The sequence below is a fragment of the Narcine bancroftii genome, chromosome 6 (assembly GCF_036971445.1).
Source record: "Narcine bancroftii isolate sNarBan1 chromosome 6, sNarBan1.hap1, whole genome shotgun sequence".
Taxonomy (NCBI): Eukaryota; Metazoa; Chordata; class Chondrichthyes; order Torpediniformes; family Narcinidae; genus Narcine; species Narcine bancroftii.
In genome coordinates this window covers 90,909,348-90,928,491 of record NC_091474.1, presented here as the reverse complement: position 1 = coordinate 90,928,491, position 19,144 = coordinate 90,909,348, and the positions used below count along the sequence as shown (strand labels likewise).

Here is a 19,144-nt window from a genome sequence, read left to right as displayed (position 1 = left end):
GGGGAACAGGATTGCTCTAAGAATTGACCTAGACTGATGGGGTGGAATTGCTGCTTTCTCTCTCTTCTGAGAAGAACGTGGAAATGTGTTACTGTCTAATCATTATAACTGCAAACTGGATAGGTTCTCTGCGATGTTCATTTGATCAGGATGTAAATGTTAGCTGTAAGATTCAAGCGTGGCTTTTGCCTTTTTTAGAATTTCAAGCAACCTTGAATCAAGCAATTTGTTCATCTGTTAATATATTAATGATCTTGGAATAGAGTGCAGCATTGGATTAAACCTAGTGGTTTTTCAATGATGTGATCACAGACTTAACCAAATATAATTGTCAGGCTGGGCCATTGAATTGCCTTGATAGTCCATGGACTCAACTCCTTTACTCCCAAAGCTGTCATTTTGATAAAATAGTTAATGAAGATGAATTTTCTTTGTTTTAGACCTTTCAGCTCTGACCCTGCTCCCACCCCAGTCAGATCAACAACAGAATTCCCTTGGTCCTAGTCTTTCACCCCACCCGTGTCCACATTCATCCCTCCCATTGGTCTTGAACATTCCCATGAACCAAAGGGGATGTAACACATGTCCTTGCACTTCTCGCCACCATTCAGGGATCAAAACAGGCTTTGCAATGATTCACCTGCACCTCCTCGTCCAAGCATTCTGTGCTCACGATATGGCCCCCTCTACATTAGTGAAACAAAACATAAATGAGGTGACTGCTTTATGGACCTCTGTCTACCATGGTAATCGTGACCTTCCTGGTCTTAAAAAAAAATTAATAAATAGTTTCTAGCTGATATAAATTCCAAGCTTAGCTGCTGAAAGGTAATTTCAGACCTATGCTAAGCAAGTCAAAGATTAGGTGAAGTAGAGAGTGTTTTTGTGTGTGGGAAGCGGTCATAAGGGATTGGGTGTTACAGAATATAACTGATTTGGACTAGATTTTCGGTTTGTGCACAAGTATAACTAAACCGTCCAGTTCTCCACTCAGTGTGAAGGATGTCTGTATTTTTTTTTCCAAAATTCATTGTTGCTTTGCAGACAAATGATAATGTAATTATAATTTGTGTACATTTTTAGACATGTGTGCAGCAAGTTCACCAAGTTTCACCCCAGCAAAAAGCCAAACTGTTGTCACTAACGCCGCCTTCATCACCGAAAGTGCAACGAGCCGGCCATAGGAGAATTGTTAGTGACGTCCCTTTCAGTGGTGTATTTGGAGTCTCTGCCAGTTACTCCTCTCAACAACTGGCGGCAGCTGCTGCTGAGGCAAACCTTTACAAATCAAAGTGAGTTCATTGCATGGCAGTACCTGTACTCGTTAAAGTTGCACCATGAAATTAAACAGCATTAAGTTCAAAAGTAATTCTATTCTATTCTGAAGATGCAAATCCGGTGTTTTTAAATTTTAATTTAAGGACATTACAGTCCACCTGAGCTCTTAAAAGGTTTAGGGTAGCTCGGCAATAATAATCAATTAAAATCTCACTGGGATCTTGTTTAAATGTATAAAATTTCAGGGGAATTTGCACCTTTTATGAAAAGCCTAGTTTTCAAATGAATCTTGTGACACAGCAGAGTGTGAGTAATGTTTTTCCACCATTGTGGCAGATGATTCATTTGAAAAAGACCTTGGTCCGATTTTGATCTCCGTGCTCTCTTGTGGAATTTGCGCATTTCAGCAGTACAGGCCCTTCGGCCCACAATGTTGTGCCGACCTAATATATACCTTGTGATTCAGCTGTACAGGGTGTCGGTGAGACTATATTTGGAGGCAGCAATAGGAAGGACCTCATTAGATTGGAAGGGATGCAGAGGTGATTCACCAGGATATTGCTGGGTCCCAGGGTGTTGCGCTAGAAAGAGAGGATAGCAGGGTTTTTATTGCTTGCAGCAAAGGAGGCTGGGGGTCATGGATAAAGTGAATGCTCGTAGTCTTTCTCGCGGATAGGGATTCTAAAACTGGAGGACGGGTTTAAGTGAGACCAAAAAGGCTACTTCTATTTTCATTCAGAGGGTAGAATGGATCTGGAATGAGCTGCCAAACTGTGGAAGCAAAAACAATAACAACTTTCAAAAGACATTTGGATGAGTTTATGGAGAGGAGGAATATGGACAAATGGGACTAGCCCATAGTGCCAAACTGGTAGGCATGGATGAATTGAGGTAGAAGCTCTGATTCTATGAATACCTGTGCAAGGAAGTCTCGTGCAACAGATTGATACATTTTCTATTGTTACCCTGATTTTTCTTCTAATTCTAGGTCAGCCTCTACAAGTCCTGCAGGGTCACCCAGTGCTTCACAGCAAAATATTTATAACCCACCAGATATATCTACATGGAATCCATTTGGAGATGACAATTTCTCCAACCTAACAGCAGAGGAACTTCTAGATAAGGAGTTTGCCGACCTACGAAAGGGTGGGTTTGTCCTGCAATTCCAAGGAGGTCTTCTCAAGGTGCTTCATGTAACAATTGTCCTCCAAATATTGCAGGACAGATGAACCATGTTTGGAACACGTTTGGAAATTGTGGCACCTTCTTTGTTTTGTGTTCATTAGGTGGTTTGCCATGTTGAGTTTCCTTACTTTAGCAATTTTGAGATTGGATTGGATTCTCAGAGATCCCCTGTAAATGGAACATAAAATTTGGAACAGTATAGCACAGGAACAGGGCCCTTTGCCCACCAAAAGTCCACGACATAGGAGCAGAAATAAGTTATTTAACTCATTGAGTCTGCTCCGCCATTTGATCACAAGCTGATCCATTTTCCCACTCAGCCCCACTGCCCAGCCTTCTCCCCATAACCTTGGATGGCCTGGCTAATCAAGAACCCATCAATCTCTGCCTTAAATGTACGGCCTCCACAACCAACAGTGGAAACAAATTGCAAAAATTTACCTCCCCCTGGCAAAAGAAATTCCTCTGTTCTAAGCAGATGCCCTTCAATCCTGACCATGTTAACTAATCCTGTCTGCCTGCACGTGATCTACTTCCCTCTATTCCCCGCCTAGTACTTGTCTAATGCAATTTGAATGCTGCTATCAAATCTGCGTCTATCATTTCCATTGGCAGCGCATCCCAGCATCCACCACTTTCTTTTGTTGCACACCACCTTAGAACTTTCCCTTTCTCACCTGGAAAAATATGCCTGCTAGTACAGTAAAATCCCTGTTATCCAAGCAACCAGCAGCTTCAGGCAACAGGGCGGAAAATAAGTACTGTAGGTAAAAAAAAACAAAAGTTTAAATTTGGCGCCCCCTAGCCGTCAGTTCACCAGTCCATGTGCAATCTCAAGCAACCTGAAAATTCACTTATCTGGCATCTACCAATCCCCAAAGGTGCTGGATACCAGAGATTTTACTGTATTTGACTTTGCCATCTGGCGAAAAGACTATCCCATTTCTGCTTGTGGGATAGAGGCTCCAATAGCTCAGTTGGTTGGAGCACTGGTCTTGTAAACCAGAGTTCGTTCCTCGTTGGAGCCTCATTTCTGCGAGGGTTGTTGGACCAAGTGGTGGACAAGATTAAAGAATTTCAAGTATGTTACATACTAAATGTAATATTATGATCCAATAATGGAACCTTTACCTTTGTAACTTTTACACACTTCTTTCAGGTCAGCCCTCACTCAGCCTCACTGCTCTGAAGAAAATGATCCAAGTATTTCCAACTTCTCCTTTCGGCTCATACTCTTGATCCACAAATTATCCCTTCTGCACCCTCTACATCCTTCCTGAAACGCTATGACCAGAACAGCACACGATATTCTAATTGTGGCCTAACCCAACATTTTATAGGACAGCAGCACAACCTCCTGATATTTGTACACAATGAAGGCAAGCATTCTTAACACCTTTACCAGCCTATCGATTTGTGTTGTACATTGGTCCTGATTTCAGATTTTCAGTTTATGACTTGAAAATATTGTCATTATAATGTGCCCCTGAAAGTACATTGCTTTACTTTTTTTGGACTGAAACAATGAGTAAGTTGATGGAGTTGACACAAGAATCCAAAGTGTAAGTGCTCAGAACTCCAATGAGAGGTAGCTCAGAAACCTCGGCAGTGAGAAATGATCATTTAGTGATCTTACCAGTTCACTAGAGTCTTGCAACACTTTTTTTTAAAAAAATGAATCCAGAGATATCCACAATAACTGATCATCTCCATTAAAACTGTCCTGACAGATAAAGTTACAGAACAGAAGAAAGCACTGACTGAAAATGTTGCACCAGGGTTTCAGGCTGGTGTAACTCAGACCCAAAGAGATGCGTTTGGGGCACCACCTTTTGCACTGGGGGAAGGTTTGTATTAAATCTTTGTATAATTAATTAGTGCTGTGGACTCCCCATAATTGTACCAATATTATTGGTTTCAAATCTCCTAGATACATTATGCAAAATTATTGGTGGGAACTTGCATTATTTCAAGTGAATTAACTTGAATGAAGTATTTGAGCCCATTCTAAAAAATCTTTTGAATTAAACATCTAAAATCTTTTGTAGAGTAGTATATACTTTCAACTCTAATCACATGCTGCTTACAATCTAAAATGCATTCTCTCTGCTACTTTCTTATGCTATTTTCTTCCTACTTTTTTCTTTGTAAGTTGCTAAAGTATCAATGGAAACTCTAGATTCTAGTTCATCTGCAGCTATTTCTGATCCTTTAATACATGTGCCACTATCTGACTTCCCAGGAAAGGATCGTAAATAATGATGACTTCTTATTTTCTTTGTATTCTTCAAGAAATCCACAATGTATGCATGTCTGTAGATATAGAATTAAGAGAGCAAATATTCAGTAAATGTATTGGAATGTTTTATGAAAATAGAGGAAGCTAGTAAATTTTCAAAAGGTTTTAAAACTATAATTAAAACCACTAGACTATTTCCCTGAACCTAAATGACCAGTTTTTTAAATATGGAAATCAAATTCCTTTGATGTACAGAGATAGTCAGTTGAGAATATACTAGAAGTCTTCACTTTACAATTTGGCTTACAAACCATTGGTTAAGCGCCAACACCTGGCACTCCGGAGACTTTGAACTTGGCAGATTTTCTTTAAAAGCACACTTTAATTCACCTTTCCTTTAGACGTCCTGTGACAGAATAATACATTTTACTGTGAGTTTGAAGCAAATGCAGGGAAGAGGGTGCGCTTGAAAGGTATGTGGTTTATACCATTGAGTTTCTCAGGAGAATTGTTCACAGCGTCCTGGGGTTTGTAAAAGGAATATGGGAAATGGTACAGCTAAGGAAACAATGATGCTGGATTATCAGTGTTAATGCACTGTGGAATATTATTTTAACAGTCCAATCACTTGTATTTAGGAGGGGTGTATGAGATCACAGTGCTTGATTGATTAAGTTTTGATATTGTCAAAATAAAAAAATCTTCAGAGTCGGGGCAAAATTGTCAGGTGTCTTGGAGTGGTGTGAGTTCTTGAGTCATGTGACCAGCAAGTGTACCATATAATGTACAGTGACTTTGTGTATCATTCCAAAGGTAAAATTAAGTTTTTGTGTAATTTTCTTTATGCTGTCAAACCGTTGACCTGTTGATCTGTTTCGGAAATGGTAAGGAGATTATTTGCCTTGGTGTGCCAAAAATCTTAACAAAAATAGATGGTCAGTCATTATGATTCAAGATTATCAAAACTTAAAACATACGGCCTGGTAACTGTCCCTTCCAGCCTATGAGTCCATGCTGTAGCATCTGTTAGCAGTAGTTAGAATGTTAGATTTCTGCTCATTATTGTGTTTTCTCAAAGTGGGCTTCAAATTTATTTTGTGAGAGAACAATATTCCTCTGTCAATCTTCTCAAAGCAATGAACTTATTGAGAACAATATTTTTGTTGTAAGGTTTGAGTTGAAACAGTCTATATTGATGAGATGATAGAAGTCGAGTTGCTAAGTTCCATTAGATATCATAATGCCCATTTCTAATAGATCATGTCCCACCCAAATCTGAGGCAAGGCTTGTGGGCAATGGGCGTCATAGTAAATTGACTCTACCTTTCTCACCAAAATCCGTGAACAATCCAGAATATTCCACGTATACAAGTTGGTTGCTGGTTAAGTAAATTCACAGTGTCACCAGGGTGAATGCATGTTCCCTGCAGAAATTCACAAGCTGTAAACTGAATTTTACAACATGGAAACAGGCCCTTTGGCCCAACTTATCCATACCAACCAAATTGTCTAGCTAGCTAGACCTATTCGTCTGTGTTTGGCCCATATCTCTTTAAACCTTTCCTATCCATGTATCTGATTTTTTTTTAAATGTTGCAATTGTACCCACCTACCACACCCTCTGGAAGTTTGTTCCACATGATTATCACTGGGCAAAAAGTACTCCTCAGATCACTTTTAAATCTTACCCCTCTCACTTTAAATCTCTGCCCTCTAGTTTCAGATTATCCTGTTCTTGGAAAATGTCCAACTATTCACCTTATCTAAGTCCCTCATGATTTTATAAATCTCCACAAAGAGGATCCCTCTGCTCCAAGGAGAAAAGTCCCAACTTGACCAGCTGCTCCCTGAACTCAAGCCCTCCCAGAGCTGGCAACATTCTCTTGAATCTTTTCGCACTCATTTTCTTGACTGCACTAACTTGGTGAGATGTTTTGGAGCTAAATTTAAAGCATGGAACATTACGGCACAGTACAAGGCCATTGAGCCCATGATATTGTGTTGACCAGTATAGACCTACATAGAACAGTACATGCCCTGTGGCCTTCAATGTGGTGCCAACCTATATATCCCTACCAAAAAAAAAATTCTAAGCCTTTCCTACCTTGTAACTAACCCCTTTTTCTTTTATCTATCCATGTCCCTAAACCTCCAGCCTCCACTAGCACCCCTGGCAAGGCATTCCAGGCACCCACAACTCTCTGGGTTTAAAAAAAAACTTCCCCTTGATGTCTCCCCTAAACATTCTTCCCTTCATTTTGTACAACTATCCTATGGTGTTTGGGAAAAAGGCTGTCTGCCTTATCTACGCTAATCAGAACCTTGTAGACCCTCTATTAAGCCTCCTCTCATCCTTCCCTCCAAAGAGAAAAGTCCCAGCTCTGCTAACCTTGCCTCATAAGTTGTAAACTTCATTGGAAAATTTCAAGCAAAAAATTCAGTAATTGAACAGATCTACTTCCCCACAATAGACTTTGATGACCAGATTTGTTGAGGGCTATCTTGAATTTATCATTTTTTGCCAAATTTTGCGAAGCATTAACTGTTTAAAAGGAATTTTTCTGTGCATGTACTACTGCTGACCTCTGTCCGGTAGTCTCCTCTGATTCATCATGTTTTTTTTTTGTTTTACTATTCTTATTTCACCTTAGATAACTCTACTGGGCGTAACTCAGTTTCAAATTCCAGAATTCCTCCTGCTTCAGCTGACGGCATTGACCCTTTCACCCCTGCTATATCTTCTAATCAGAATGGTAAGAGGAAGGGGCAGATTATTTGATTTTGTATGTGGTGCAATACAGGACTACAATCATTTTTGACATAATATGGAAAGAAACCCTTGCTTATCGTTGGACAGAGGCAAGAAACTGTTTTGCCATTTCTCCTTTGGTGTGAGGTACAAAGACGTGGCTGTCTGTATTATTGTGAAGATATCAAGTGTTAAATAAAAATAACATTTTCGTAAATACAGTGCAGCTGTTAATTTTCTCTGGTTCTAACTGGCTCTCCATTGTCTGTCTCATGATTTTATGTTTTTTTTTAACCATTTGACCATTCCCTCGAACCAGATAGAGATTCCATTGCTCATGGGGAGAGTGCAGTTGGGAATACTATGATTCACCTAATCCAGCCATATGAATAACCGAGTAAAGTGATATTTTTTACTTTTCTAGGTGGTCGTTCAAAGAACCGCAGTGGGAGTTCCGAGAACGGTTTTCCTGGGTTAGCTAGGTCGTTGCTGCTTGTGGATCAGCTTATAGATCTTTAATGACACTCTCAATAAGTTATCTGCATTAAAATTACCTGAACCCGGCAATAGACATCTCATCCCAAAGAAAGCATGATCAATTCAGTAGCATATCTCAATTGAAGGCCATGCCAGCCAACCAAGACTTGATTGTAACAGTGTTGATGCCTCCTAAAATTTAAAGACTATTCCATCAAGGCTTTCCTTGACCTTCCATCTGCCTATGCAGCGTTAATATGCATATTGCAAGAGAAACTGCTTGGACATCCCTCCAGTTTTCAAAACCTGCTGATATCCTCTAGTGTTGGAATGTTACCCTGCAGGACCTTGGCTCGATATACCTCAGCATTTTTGAACTTTATGTAGTATAATTGCATTGCTATAATACCCTTTACTTTTGCAGTGATCAGCTAATTTGGAAATTAGCTTTAGCTTCTTTGATTTTTTTTTTTTCTCTCTGATTTTGAAGATTTGGAACAATTTAAACTAACCGCCTGGATTCTACTACTAACGTCGTAGTGGCATTGAGGTCTGTTGTGTTAGCTTGTGTGACGATTGCATAACTAATGTGGAAACGGGCTTCTCATTTTGCAGCGTAATGTGTTAATTCCTTTGCCTTAATTTGCATTTAATTAACTGTTCTTTAATGATTTAAACATTTTTAATTTTGCTTTTCTGTTAATGTACTTGATTTTCATTTTTTGCTGCTAAGAAACGAATACTTTTTTAAAAACATGTAAATTGAATGTGGATAGCAGAACATTACTGATTTAGCCATTTCCTTTTTGTTCCCTATTTTAACTTGAGAGGCTTGTTTTCAGTTATGTGCCATCACGTAAGGCTAAGCCCCATGAGAATTAAAGCTCCGTGCGCAAGTAATCTTCCACAACACGATTTAAAGTTCTCATTTTATTTCCAGCAAACCACTATTTTCTACGAAAGATATTAATCTAACAGTAATCAGTTAAATTTCTAACGTGTCTGCTCATGTGGTCTAATTCTGTTTGACCTCACATTAATGAAAGGCTTGGGGTTTTATTGCTTGGGTTTAACTAAACCCTGAATTTACTGCACAACTGTTTAGCGAGAAAGGAAAGGAAAATGTTTCCCTTAAGTTTAGTGTGGAATATTGCTTCTAATTGAGAAGTGGTCACACTTTTCACTAAAGTTTTAATTTAAATAAGAATCATCTAGGATTAACATTCCATACACTCAATAACCAAAGTAGCTGTAGGCAAGCACCAAGATAGAATATTTAATCATCTAAATGACAGATTTTGTGTATCTATATCAAGTTCTTCAGAATGTCAAGGGTAACTTTACTGATTTAAAGTATAAATGTAGCAAAGGTAAAGTTGTAAAAGCTTCCTTTTAAGCTCTCCCTAAATATTTTCAATAAGGTGAAAGTAATGATGGAATGGTTAATTTCCTGATTTTATGCGCAATGTTGACTTATTTAATAAATTGCTTTGTTTTGACAGGGATTTCAGAATGTTAACCTCAGCACTATATTTTTAATTTTGTTTAAATCTGGGAGGTAACCTGCTTTCCTGTAGCTGTAACTGGAATAGATGGGTTGTTTCTCTTCTAATTATTTTGAATATCCCATCTTTTCATGTTGAATGACTGCAACCAATGAATGACTAGAACATTATTTAAAACATTGTAAATAAAATTTAAAACATTTTCACATTTACACTAAAGATTGTTTTCTGATACTAATGCTTGGTTGAAAATAACGGAGCAGTAACATAATTTCACTTTGTACAAGAACAACTATGAATGCAAGTTACTTTGGAGTTGAACAGATGCTGGATTGAATGTAATACATGAAACTCAGCAGATCATGCCACATCTAACCTTGATGAAGGGGTGAGGCTCGAAATGTTGGTTGCCTTCACTTCCCATAGATATTGTTTGATCTGGTGAGTTTCTCCAGCATTTTTGTGCATTGATTGTAAGTGGCGCACCTTTCGTAATTTTTCTTTTTCTTGAAGGAGTACAGACTATTCCAATTTAAAAAAAAGTCTTTTTGGAAAAAGCATTTTAGCTTTTTAATTCATTCTCTATACATGGGATTTGCTAATGAGACCATGATTTCCGGCCTTTGACCTTGATGGAGTTACTGCCTCAAAACCGCTCCACTCTATAGAGTGAGCACACTTGGCACAAGGCCTGGTGTGCACGGAATTCCAGGGTTTCAACCAAATGGTATTGAAAAATTGCCGCACAGTTCAAATTGGAACAGTGTATTGAGGTGGAAAAGTTGTTTGGGAATTAACAAATATTCCAATTCCAAGAAAAAGTAAGAGATAAGATGTGCCATTTCATTTCAGGAGAAAAATATCTGCTTTTCTGGGAAAAAATTCATTTTTCTGCTGTTGCAGTTTATTTAAGAACCTAAAACATCTAACGATGAACTTTTCAATTGAAGGACTAGAGTAGAAAAAGAAATACCTGAATCATAATTTTGAAACACAAATTCTATTTGAGGTGATTTTAAAAAGGAATTTTGTGTTACTTTGCCTAAAGTTTTCTCACTTGGAATAACCTTGAATATAAAATCTAATTTGTTAATAATGCCTCACTAAAGGAATGCAGTTGTTGAGCATCACTGGTTACCTGATCTTTTTATTTTGGGTAATAATGTAAAATAAAATCTATCATATTAACAACTTGTCAAATTTTACAAAATGAACAATTATCTTGATCATTCCATTGCAAAGCATTCATTTGTTATTTTTAGTCTGCCTCAATCGCCTGACTTGAATTCATCAGAAATCCCACACTGCATGAAATTCTGGAAACTGGATACCTCTTGAGTAGTTCCTGAGCAACCTCATTATTTTTTTTCTCCCCAAAACTAATTTATTCGCACTGTATTCTGGAATTTCCAAGGAATATTAGGTTCAAATAAAATAGGCACGGCACGCATGTTCAGATCTACACTGTCCAAAGCAGTTGAGTTTAATGCCAAGAAAGTCCACGATACTTCTATCGTAAAGGACCTCCATCACCATGATCTCAACCTCTTCTCTCTTCAGGAAGCAGATGCAGAAGCTCCAGCACCTCTCGATTCAAGAACAATTTTTGTCCAACAGTTGTCAGGTTCTAGAACTTTCCTTACTACTTAAATCCCAATCTATAAACTATCCCAGGACCACCAAAAGATCTGAACTAAATGAAAAGTCACTTAAAAAAAATCTTTCACCAACTGCAAATCTTTATCTTTACTTTGTTATTTATCTTTTTTAAATTTCCACAAATATATAATCAAAACTTTGTTGAAGTATCTCTCGTACCTGTCTGGCTGCAGCTTGGTGCCTCTACTTGCGTATATTACAATAAACTTGCACTGACTTGAACTGAAGATATTTTAAAGTTGAAATATTAAACTATTTAATCCAGTGCCATTGATGTCTCTTTTTTGGGGTTCATCTTGAATTTTTAAATTCAGGTGGGTTGCATTGATGGGGCTTAAATTTTAAACTCCATTGTGGAAAAGCATTTAGTTTGATTAGTGTGGGATCAGTGCTTCTTAGCAGTGCAGTCTTTTAGATGCAATGTTTATCACTTCCCACGGATTTGGATGTTAAACATAACATCAGAATTGTTATTCTGGCTAACCATCATTTTCCCTACAGCTATCACAGACAGGTCATTGTGCTGATGGCTAAGGGATGTTGTGAAACATTGCTGCTATCTTTGTCAATGTACTGCATTTAAATATGATTTATTGAACAAAACTTTTCCTAAGGATTTAAAACTGTCAAAGGTCCAAAAAATTGGCAATACATTAAGAATGTTTTATGGCACTTGCTTTAATTGACCTCTCTCCACAGTGATTATGAGTTAACATTGAATCCTACTGCAGCCAAAAAGTGATTTCATCCACACTGAAGCTTCGTTTGGTGGTGGAGTGCTCCTAATGTAAGCTGGTTTACTCTTGAGAGTGCTTCAAACAGTGAAGCAGAGAGCATTCAATCTCAGCTCTACGTTGTGTTTTGTAGGTGATGGAAATGGCCTGCAAAGTTGGAAGGTGAGGGATTTGATAGGAATAATGCTGTGGCTGTTATTTCTGCCTGAATTTCTAGGTCTTTCCATTTTAAGTTTTTAGGTCAATGCATGGATTTTTTTCCACCTGAACTGTAAAGAAAATTGCATTGAACGGCTTCAATTTTTAGCCTCCCAGTTACTCAATGTCATTCTTCCAATTTCTGATTGTGTGTTTTCAGGTTGTAGCAGTATAGTTTTCATGAAGCATGCAGAGCAAAACTTTGCCATGCCTCCCACAGTAACAGGGGGAGAGGATAGAACCGAACTGAGTTGCGGTGAAATGGTGCATTTTATAGGGCGTTGTTTATCAGCTACACTTACTGAGGAGCATACAAGTGGCCTCTCCCCATCAGCAGGGACTTTTCACAGCAGGGATGAGAGCAATGATTCTAATAAGATAAGCGAATGTGAAAATGCCATGCCTGCACTTAGCGACTTTAAACTGAATGCCGATCAAGATCTAAACCTGCCCGAGTGGCAAGGAGAGAATATGTCTGTAGGTGATCACAGGTTGCGTAAGATGGCGTTAACCAATTCTACTCTCAACATTCAAGATACTGAAGATTTCCATAATTCCACCACGGATTACTTGGAAACCAAGACTTGGCCTTTTAAGTCGACTGCCTTACCTGCTGAAACATGTAGTAGAACTGATTGTGAGGACACAGATGTATTTAGAAATGCCCCATTCACACACAAGATAAACTCTGATCCTCAGATGTTGACAAATACTTCAACTGGAAGCAAAATACTCCCGGTGTATCGTGATCAGAACTTGCGACCTGTTGATTCGGTACAAAGAGTCGAATCTGGTCACTTTTCCCTTGAAAAGGCCCCTGTTCAAAGCAGGGGATTCTCTCTTGAAACCTGTCCCTTGAAATTGAGCAAAACAACTCACTCCAGTCTAAATGTGCCGTCGTCTGAAGGAGGAAACACTTGCAAGTTGAGCAAAGCTAGACAAAGAGTTGGACGGAGCAGGGATAAAGAATTATCAGCGGATTACAAATCAGAAGACTCTTGTCATTTAAGGAATCACAGAACCCGATTGCTTTCAAAAATTTCAGTTTTAAATCCTTTTAATCAGTATTGCTATTCTGAAGACTCGAGCTGCAATAGTGATGTGCACGCAAGCAAACAAAACTGGACTTTGGGGCAGCTACAGTCTGGTCATCTGGCTAATGCAAAGCACTTTGGGCATTCCAATTCACCAGAGCATACAGATGACGATCCATTTTCTGGTGCACCTTTCCCAACGAAAGTGTTAAAACCGATGCCTCAGTGAAAATGATGGGGCCCATCACTGACACTCGCTTGTGTGAACCAGGGAATGAAGGCAAATACACCTGCTACTAAACGAGTGGGAAAATGGGTGACTTATGATGGCAAACCCATTTGAAGCATTGAATTAAAATGGCGAATATTTTTCATCAACAACGATCTGAGGCAGCTCTTCCTCAAAAGTTTCGGCACTTGCTTCCTCACTGCTAAGCTTCACGTTATGTAAACGTAGACACCTTTTGAAGTAGAGGAACCACCCATGGCTTGCTGTAAACGTTTGTGTATATGGCATACTCTTCAACCATATCAAAAAGACTTCTTGCATTAGCCTGTTTCCTCAGTATCTGTGATACTCACTTTTGTATTTCATCTTCCAACCATGTGACAAGTAATCTTTCCAAATCATCAATTGGCCCAGTTCTTGGCGAGCTCTCCACTGGCCACCGTGACAGAGGTGCACCAAAGAAGAGGTACAAGGACTGCCTAAAGAAATCTCTTGGTGCCTGCCACATTGACCACCGCCAGTGGGCTGATATCGCCTCAAACCGTGCATCTTGGCGCCTCACAGTTCGGCGGGCAGCAACCTCCTTTGAAGGAGACCGCAGAGCCCACCTCACTGACAAAAGACAAAGGAGGAAAAACCCAACACCCAGCCCCAACCAACCAATTTTCCGCTGCAACCGTGTCTGCCTGTCCCGCATCGGACGTCAGCCACAAACGAGCCTGCAGCTGATGTGGACATACCCCTCCATAAATCTTTGTCCGCAAAGCCAAGCCAAAGAAGAAGAAAAGATAGCCATTACCGGCTTGCCACCTTCATGCTGAGCAAATATCTTGAGCTTCGTCTCCAGAGGAATTGCTTTCCTCTTGCCAGACGCAGGAGACGCTTGGCGTTCAGTAGACATGATGGGTTGTTTACAGTGCACTCGTCCGCGTGATCGCTACAGAGACTGCGAGTGTGGTTGCGTCAGCATCGTGAGAGTATGCCGTACGATGCTCTCGCGTGATGCTGCCATCGCCCAGCATCACAGGAGAGTACCGCAGTGCATATCGCAAGCACGGGAACAGATTGAAACGGAAAGTACGGAATCGAACCATCGTAACTTGGACCATCGTAAGTAGGGGAGCATCTGTAACCCTTCGACACCATGTTTATCAGTTTAGAATTGTGTGTTTAAGTATTCCATCCTTGGTGCTTGCACCACAAGTATTAGTCTTTGCCATTTCCTCAGCCCATCTGCTTCACACATTCCTGGTTATGTCTATAGTCTTCCAATACATCCTGGCCAGTGAATTTTCCAATTTTAGGTCACCAGTGCCGCTATTTGGTTCCACTGTTTTCATCTCTACCTGGTTTCCTTTTCAATTTTCTCTCTATATCCTCCACCTCCCCCACCCCCCAACTCTGGACTAGCCCTGACCGACCAGTTCTACCCTTTATTCCTCTTCTGATTATGGCCTTTGCTCATTAGATTTCATATCACAAACTTCCCTCCTCTTCGTGGATGCTACTTGCATGTTCCACTGCCATATTGAAGGGTCCAATGCACCCAGTCACATGAACTTCTCCCTCCTTCCAGCTTATTGTTTCTTCCCCATGGCCATCAGGCTTATGGTTGAACTTCAGTGCTATCAAGCTGCCCTTGCAGGCTGCTAATTGATATTCTCGTTGTGATCCTGTACTCTAGCTGCTCTTTCCACGGCTGAATGAATGTTCGAGATGACTTAACAGCCTCTTTGCAAACGAACCCTTCTCACTGGGTACTTTGTGACAAGCTTACCAGTAGCTGTCAAATTCATGATCATTTTTATCAAGTCATGACTATTAAGTGTACAGGGAGTAAGTGACCCAGTTATGACAGTAGAAAAATGAATTCCTCTAATTATTGGCACAGTTAGCACCATGCTGTTACAGCTCCAGTGACTGGGGTTCGAATACAGTCCAGTCTTTTAGGAGTTTTATAGGTTCTCCCAGAGTGTGTGTGGATTTCATCCCACCCTTTTTAAAAAAAACACACTGGGGTTGCAGGTCAATCGGGTGTAATTGGGCGGTACGGGCTAAATTTTCCAAAATGTTGCACCATAGTTGAAATAGGGTGATGCAAGATCAATTATGTCTGCCAGAGTTCATGCTGACGGTTAATCTACAAATTAACATGCTCATCATGCTGTATTAGAAGAGTTTCACATTTTGTATGCTTTATCTAATAATATTTACTTGGGTCAAAGACTGGAGGCAGATTGGCTGTGGTGCCAAGCCGACAAAGAGCGAAGATGTATTTTAGTGGAATGTCAAAGTGCAAAGTTTGACCTTAATTTTGAGCATGGAGGAGGATTTGAACCATGTCGGCTTCTTCTGAATTAAAGCAAGACTAATATTCAAAATGGCATTTTGAAATTTGTTTTTGCACAACATGATGACAGCAAAATGCCACCTCTAAATTTACCACACAATGGAAGATTAATTTTTTTTTTATTGAAGATGCAACATTCAGGATTATAAACATTTTTAAAACAATTCTCAATTATTAAAAGCCAAACATTTTTTTAAAAAAGAAAAAAAAACAAAATTCATGTGATTAGCAGATGCCTTGGGGCAACTTAATTAGAAGAAATTGGCACTGGAAGCAATGCAAAATACTGACCCAAATGAAAAACGAGGCCCAACTATCACTACATTTTCAATGTCAAAATTGCAGCACCAAAAAAAATGTGTACAATTTTTTTGTGAAGAAACCGCTTGTAGGGAAAAGTGGAAAGAGTGCTGCTTTAACTTTAGCAGCAGTGACCTGCCTTTTGTAACAATTTACCAACCACTTTAAAAGTTCCTTCAGAGGAAATGGGAATGACAATATTCAAACACATTACTGGAATGATTATCTTGGTGACTGCAGTGCCAAAACCATTGCATCATGACCATTGCAACAAACTTCTTTAACTGCACGACTTCAACAACCGCATCTTAGTTGAGAAGTGTCAGCCACGTGTAATAAATCCAAAAAGAACATCATAAAATCAATTTCTCTAGAAATCTTGCATAGCTTATTGGATTTAATCTGTACCACTTTATTGGTGGCAGATTGTAAATTGGCACATCAATGTAATGGGAAAACTGTATGTAGCGCTTAAACAGGCCAAACAGCTAAGCATTGAAGTGCTTTGTCCTGTTGAAGAACTGGATCACTGAGAAAATTCAGTCTTACACTGCATTGAGTTGCAAGGTGTTCAAGTAACATTCCTATTTTACATTACACTTTTCATAAAATACACATAATTTGTACCCCTATATTAAGGGATTAAAACATGTTCTAAGCTTTACAGCAAATGTTTAGCTATTTAAGATCCTTGTTCACTTGCTCTTAATGTAAATGAGAAAATCTGTCCCATGTATCAAATTGTACCTTAAATTAAATTTTGATACTTACCTTTGTCCAGGACAATTTTTCAATAAACTGCTTTTATCAATGGTGTTAGGTGTAGATTATCTATAAAGATCAACACAAGATTTCTCCATTTTAAAAAGTAGTGACTATTTTCCCCTCTTTGCCTTAAAATTGGTCATATATCATCTAACAAGTACTTTTTTTTTTAAAAAAGTTACAAAGTGATCACCTGATTTAGAACAGCCAGATTTTTTTTCTAGATTGGTTGATGACTTGACTGTGTTAAATATCAGGAAAAATACTATTATCTGGAGGGGCACAAGTTAGGCATTGTAAACATGTTATTTTGCATGCAATACAATTGCTTTTCTGTCTGCTGGTTATCTTAAATTTGCAGCATACATGTTACAGTACATATGAAATCAATTCTATAAAATGTAGACTAAATGACAAAGCAAGCATTATAATGCACCAAAGACACTTGAATAAATACAACATGTACTTTACAAATACATGCATTGACTTCGTTAAAAGGCATTTTAACGTAGGTGCCTTTACAGCACCTTGGTTACTGGCACGATCCGAATGTTAGAAAAGTGGCCCACAATTTGGCTCGTTAGAAAGGCTGCCTTCATGCAACCACGTCTGAGGAATCATCGAGTCGGTGACACAATACTGGTGCTTACCACAGTACAAATCTTCAAGCGTCACAGCACATGATTGAGACGCATTCAGTTTTAAGTAAATTAGAAGGCAATCATGCAGTTGATTAGAAGACTCAGCTGTTAATTAGCCAGATTGCTGTTTGTTTTATTGACTGGAAAAGCTGTCCTCTTCAGGCAATGCTGGAAACTTGTAAAAATTCACTTTATTTTTAGACATGGTTGTTCATGTCTATAATGCATAATGTGTACAGCAGTCTGATGCCACCAATAGAACATTAAAACTACCAGGAAATGCCACCACTGGTGACTACAGCCAAAGTAATTCAAGTACCCACCTAGAAAACAAGAAACCCTCATTAGAAGGCAACACGAAAAGGGAACATTGTTCTAGCAATATCAAAACCGTGTTAATGCTTTAACTTTTTTAAAAAGTTTCAAAGACCAGCAACACCCAATTGCGATTTTATCAAATATTATTAAAACTCGCAAATTGTTACTAAATTCTGAAATATTTCTCAGGGCAATATTAAAAAGTGAATCCGATTGGATAAGTGATTAAATGCAGCACCAATCAGATGTCAACAAGAGAGTTTCAATGAAATGTCGACAGTTCTTCTATTACCTTTAACTTCTCAGCTATTGATTTATCATAAGGTTATAATTCTACAAGTCGAAACCCTTTAAGGGTTGAGCACAGCTTCACTCATTGTGAGCAAGGTCTTGGATTTTAATTTTTTTTCTGCTTTCCCTCTGATGTGAATGTCAGTTCTACTGGAAAGTTCACCGATCAGTTAATTCATTGCATCGTATAGTCATATTCTTCTTTTCTTTCTTTCTTTTCTTCTTTGGCTTGGCTTCGCGGACGAAGATTTATGGAGGGGTAAAGTCCAAAGCTCACACCAAGACACAAGAGCAACTTGTCCGTGAACTACTCTTTGCAGGCGATGCCGCTTCAGTTGCCCATTCAGAGCCAGCTCTCCAGCGCTTGACATCCTGTTTTGCGGAAACTGCCAAAATGTTTGGCCTGGAAGTCGGCCTGAAGAAAACTGAGGTCCTCCATCATCCAGCTCCCCCACATCTCCATTGGGCACACAAAACTCAAAACGGTATAGTTGTATAGTCATTAAAAAAAACACATTTAACTAAAAACGGTTATGGTAGATCACACTTTTCCATCAATCAGTAAACATTCTCATCATTGATGTCTCCAATCACACCTGCACGCTATCTACTTTTTCATGTCACACAATCTGCGGAGGTGTTCAGTCTGGGCAAAGTGATGACAGTGAAAATTCCCTGTTTAAAGCCCTTTCTAAGCAGACCTGCACAGGAATCCATCCACTACCTGGCTCCTGTGCCTCTAAGGTGATTTGAATTTTGTAACATCTTCCTTGCGTCTTCCCCCTTATTAAGCAGTGATGACCTCTCATTACAAATTTTCATTGTTCATGTGCTGGTGGTCCCATTGGCTGGGCCAACATTTCTCACCCATCCCCCACTATCCCTGCACACTGAGTAATTACGAATGGGCCTCAAGTCCCTGGGTCTGTCCCATCGCCCACAATGGGTTTCACAGTAATGGGAAGGGGATGATGCATAATCGTGCAGCAGTTAGAGCTGTTGCCTCCCACAACACAGGCTCAAACCTGACCTAGGGTACTTTTTGTGTGGAGTTTGCATGTCCTCTTTGTGACTGTTGGGAGACCATACAGGTGCCCTTCTTCAAAGTTCCAATAAACGTTGGGAGGTTAATCGTCTACTGTAAATTACCCCTCAGGTGAATGGGAGTTGATGGACAAGCAGGAAAGAGTAG

The 19,144-nt window shown here is 39.3% G+C and overlaps 2 protein-coding genes across 4 annotated transcripts in view; one reads left to right on the top strand and one right to left on the bottom strand.

Moving 5' to 3' along the window:
- The window catches only part of LOC138736335 (AP2-associated protein kinase 1-like), a 59,069-nt gene extending 47,707 nt beyond the window's left edge, over positions 1-11,362 (top strand). The window contains exons 13-17 of one of the 2 annotated variants that reach the window (XM_069885676.1): positions 1,084-1,292; positions 2,267-2,424; positions 4,194-4,310; positions 7,354-7,455; positions 7,876-11,362. In XM_069885676.1, the coding sequence (XP_069741777.1) occupies positions 1,084-1,292; positions 2,267-2,424; positions 4,194-4,310; positions 7,354-7,455; positions 7,876-7,970 (681 nt within the window). In that variant the 3' untranslated portion in view covers positions 7,971-11,362. Of the gene's footprint in view, positions 1-1,083; positions 1,293-2,266; positions 2,425-3,622; positions 3,878-4,193; positions 4,311-7,353; positions 7,456-7,875 lie in introns of those variants that run through there. The other variant, XM_069885677.1, reaches the window with a different exon arrangement.
- Positions 11,363-15,773: 4,411 nt separating this feature from the next.
- The window catches only part of LOC138736332 (progestin and adipoQ receptor family member 3-like), a 40,794-nt gene continuing 37,423 nt past the window's right edge, over positions 15,774-19,144 (bottom strand). The window contains exons 7-8 of one of the 2 annotated variants that reach the window (XR_011340234.1): positions 16,896-17,666; positions 15,774-16,768 (exon numbers count right to left, since the gene is read on the bottom strand). Coding sequence is in view for 1 of the 2 variants with exons in the window: in XM_069885668.1 (XP_069741769.1) it covers positions 17,530-17,666 (137 nt within the window). In the remaining variant the exon portion in view is untranslated. Of the gene's footprint in view, positions 17,667-19,144 lie in introns of both variants that reach the window. The other variant, XM_069885668.1, reaches the window with a different exon arrangement.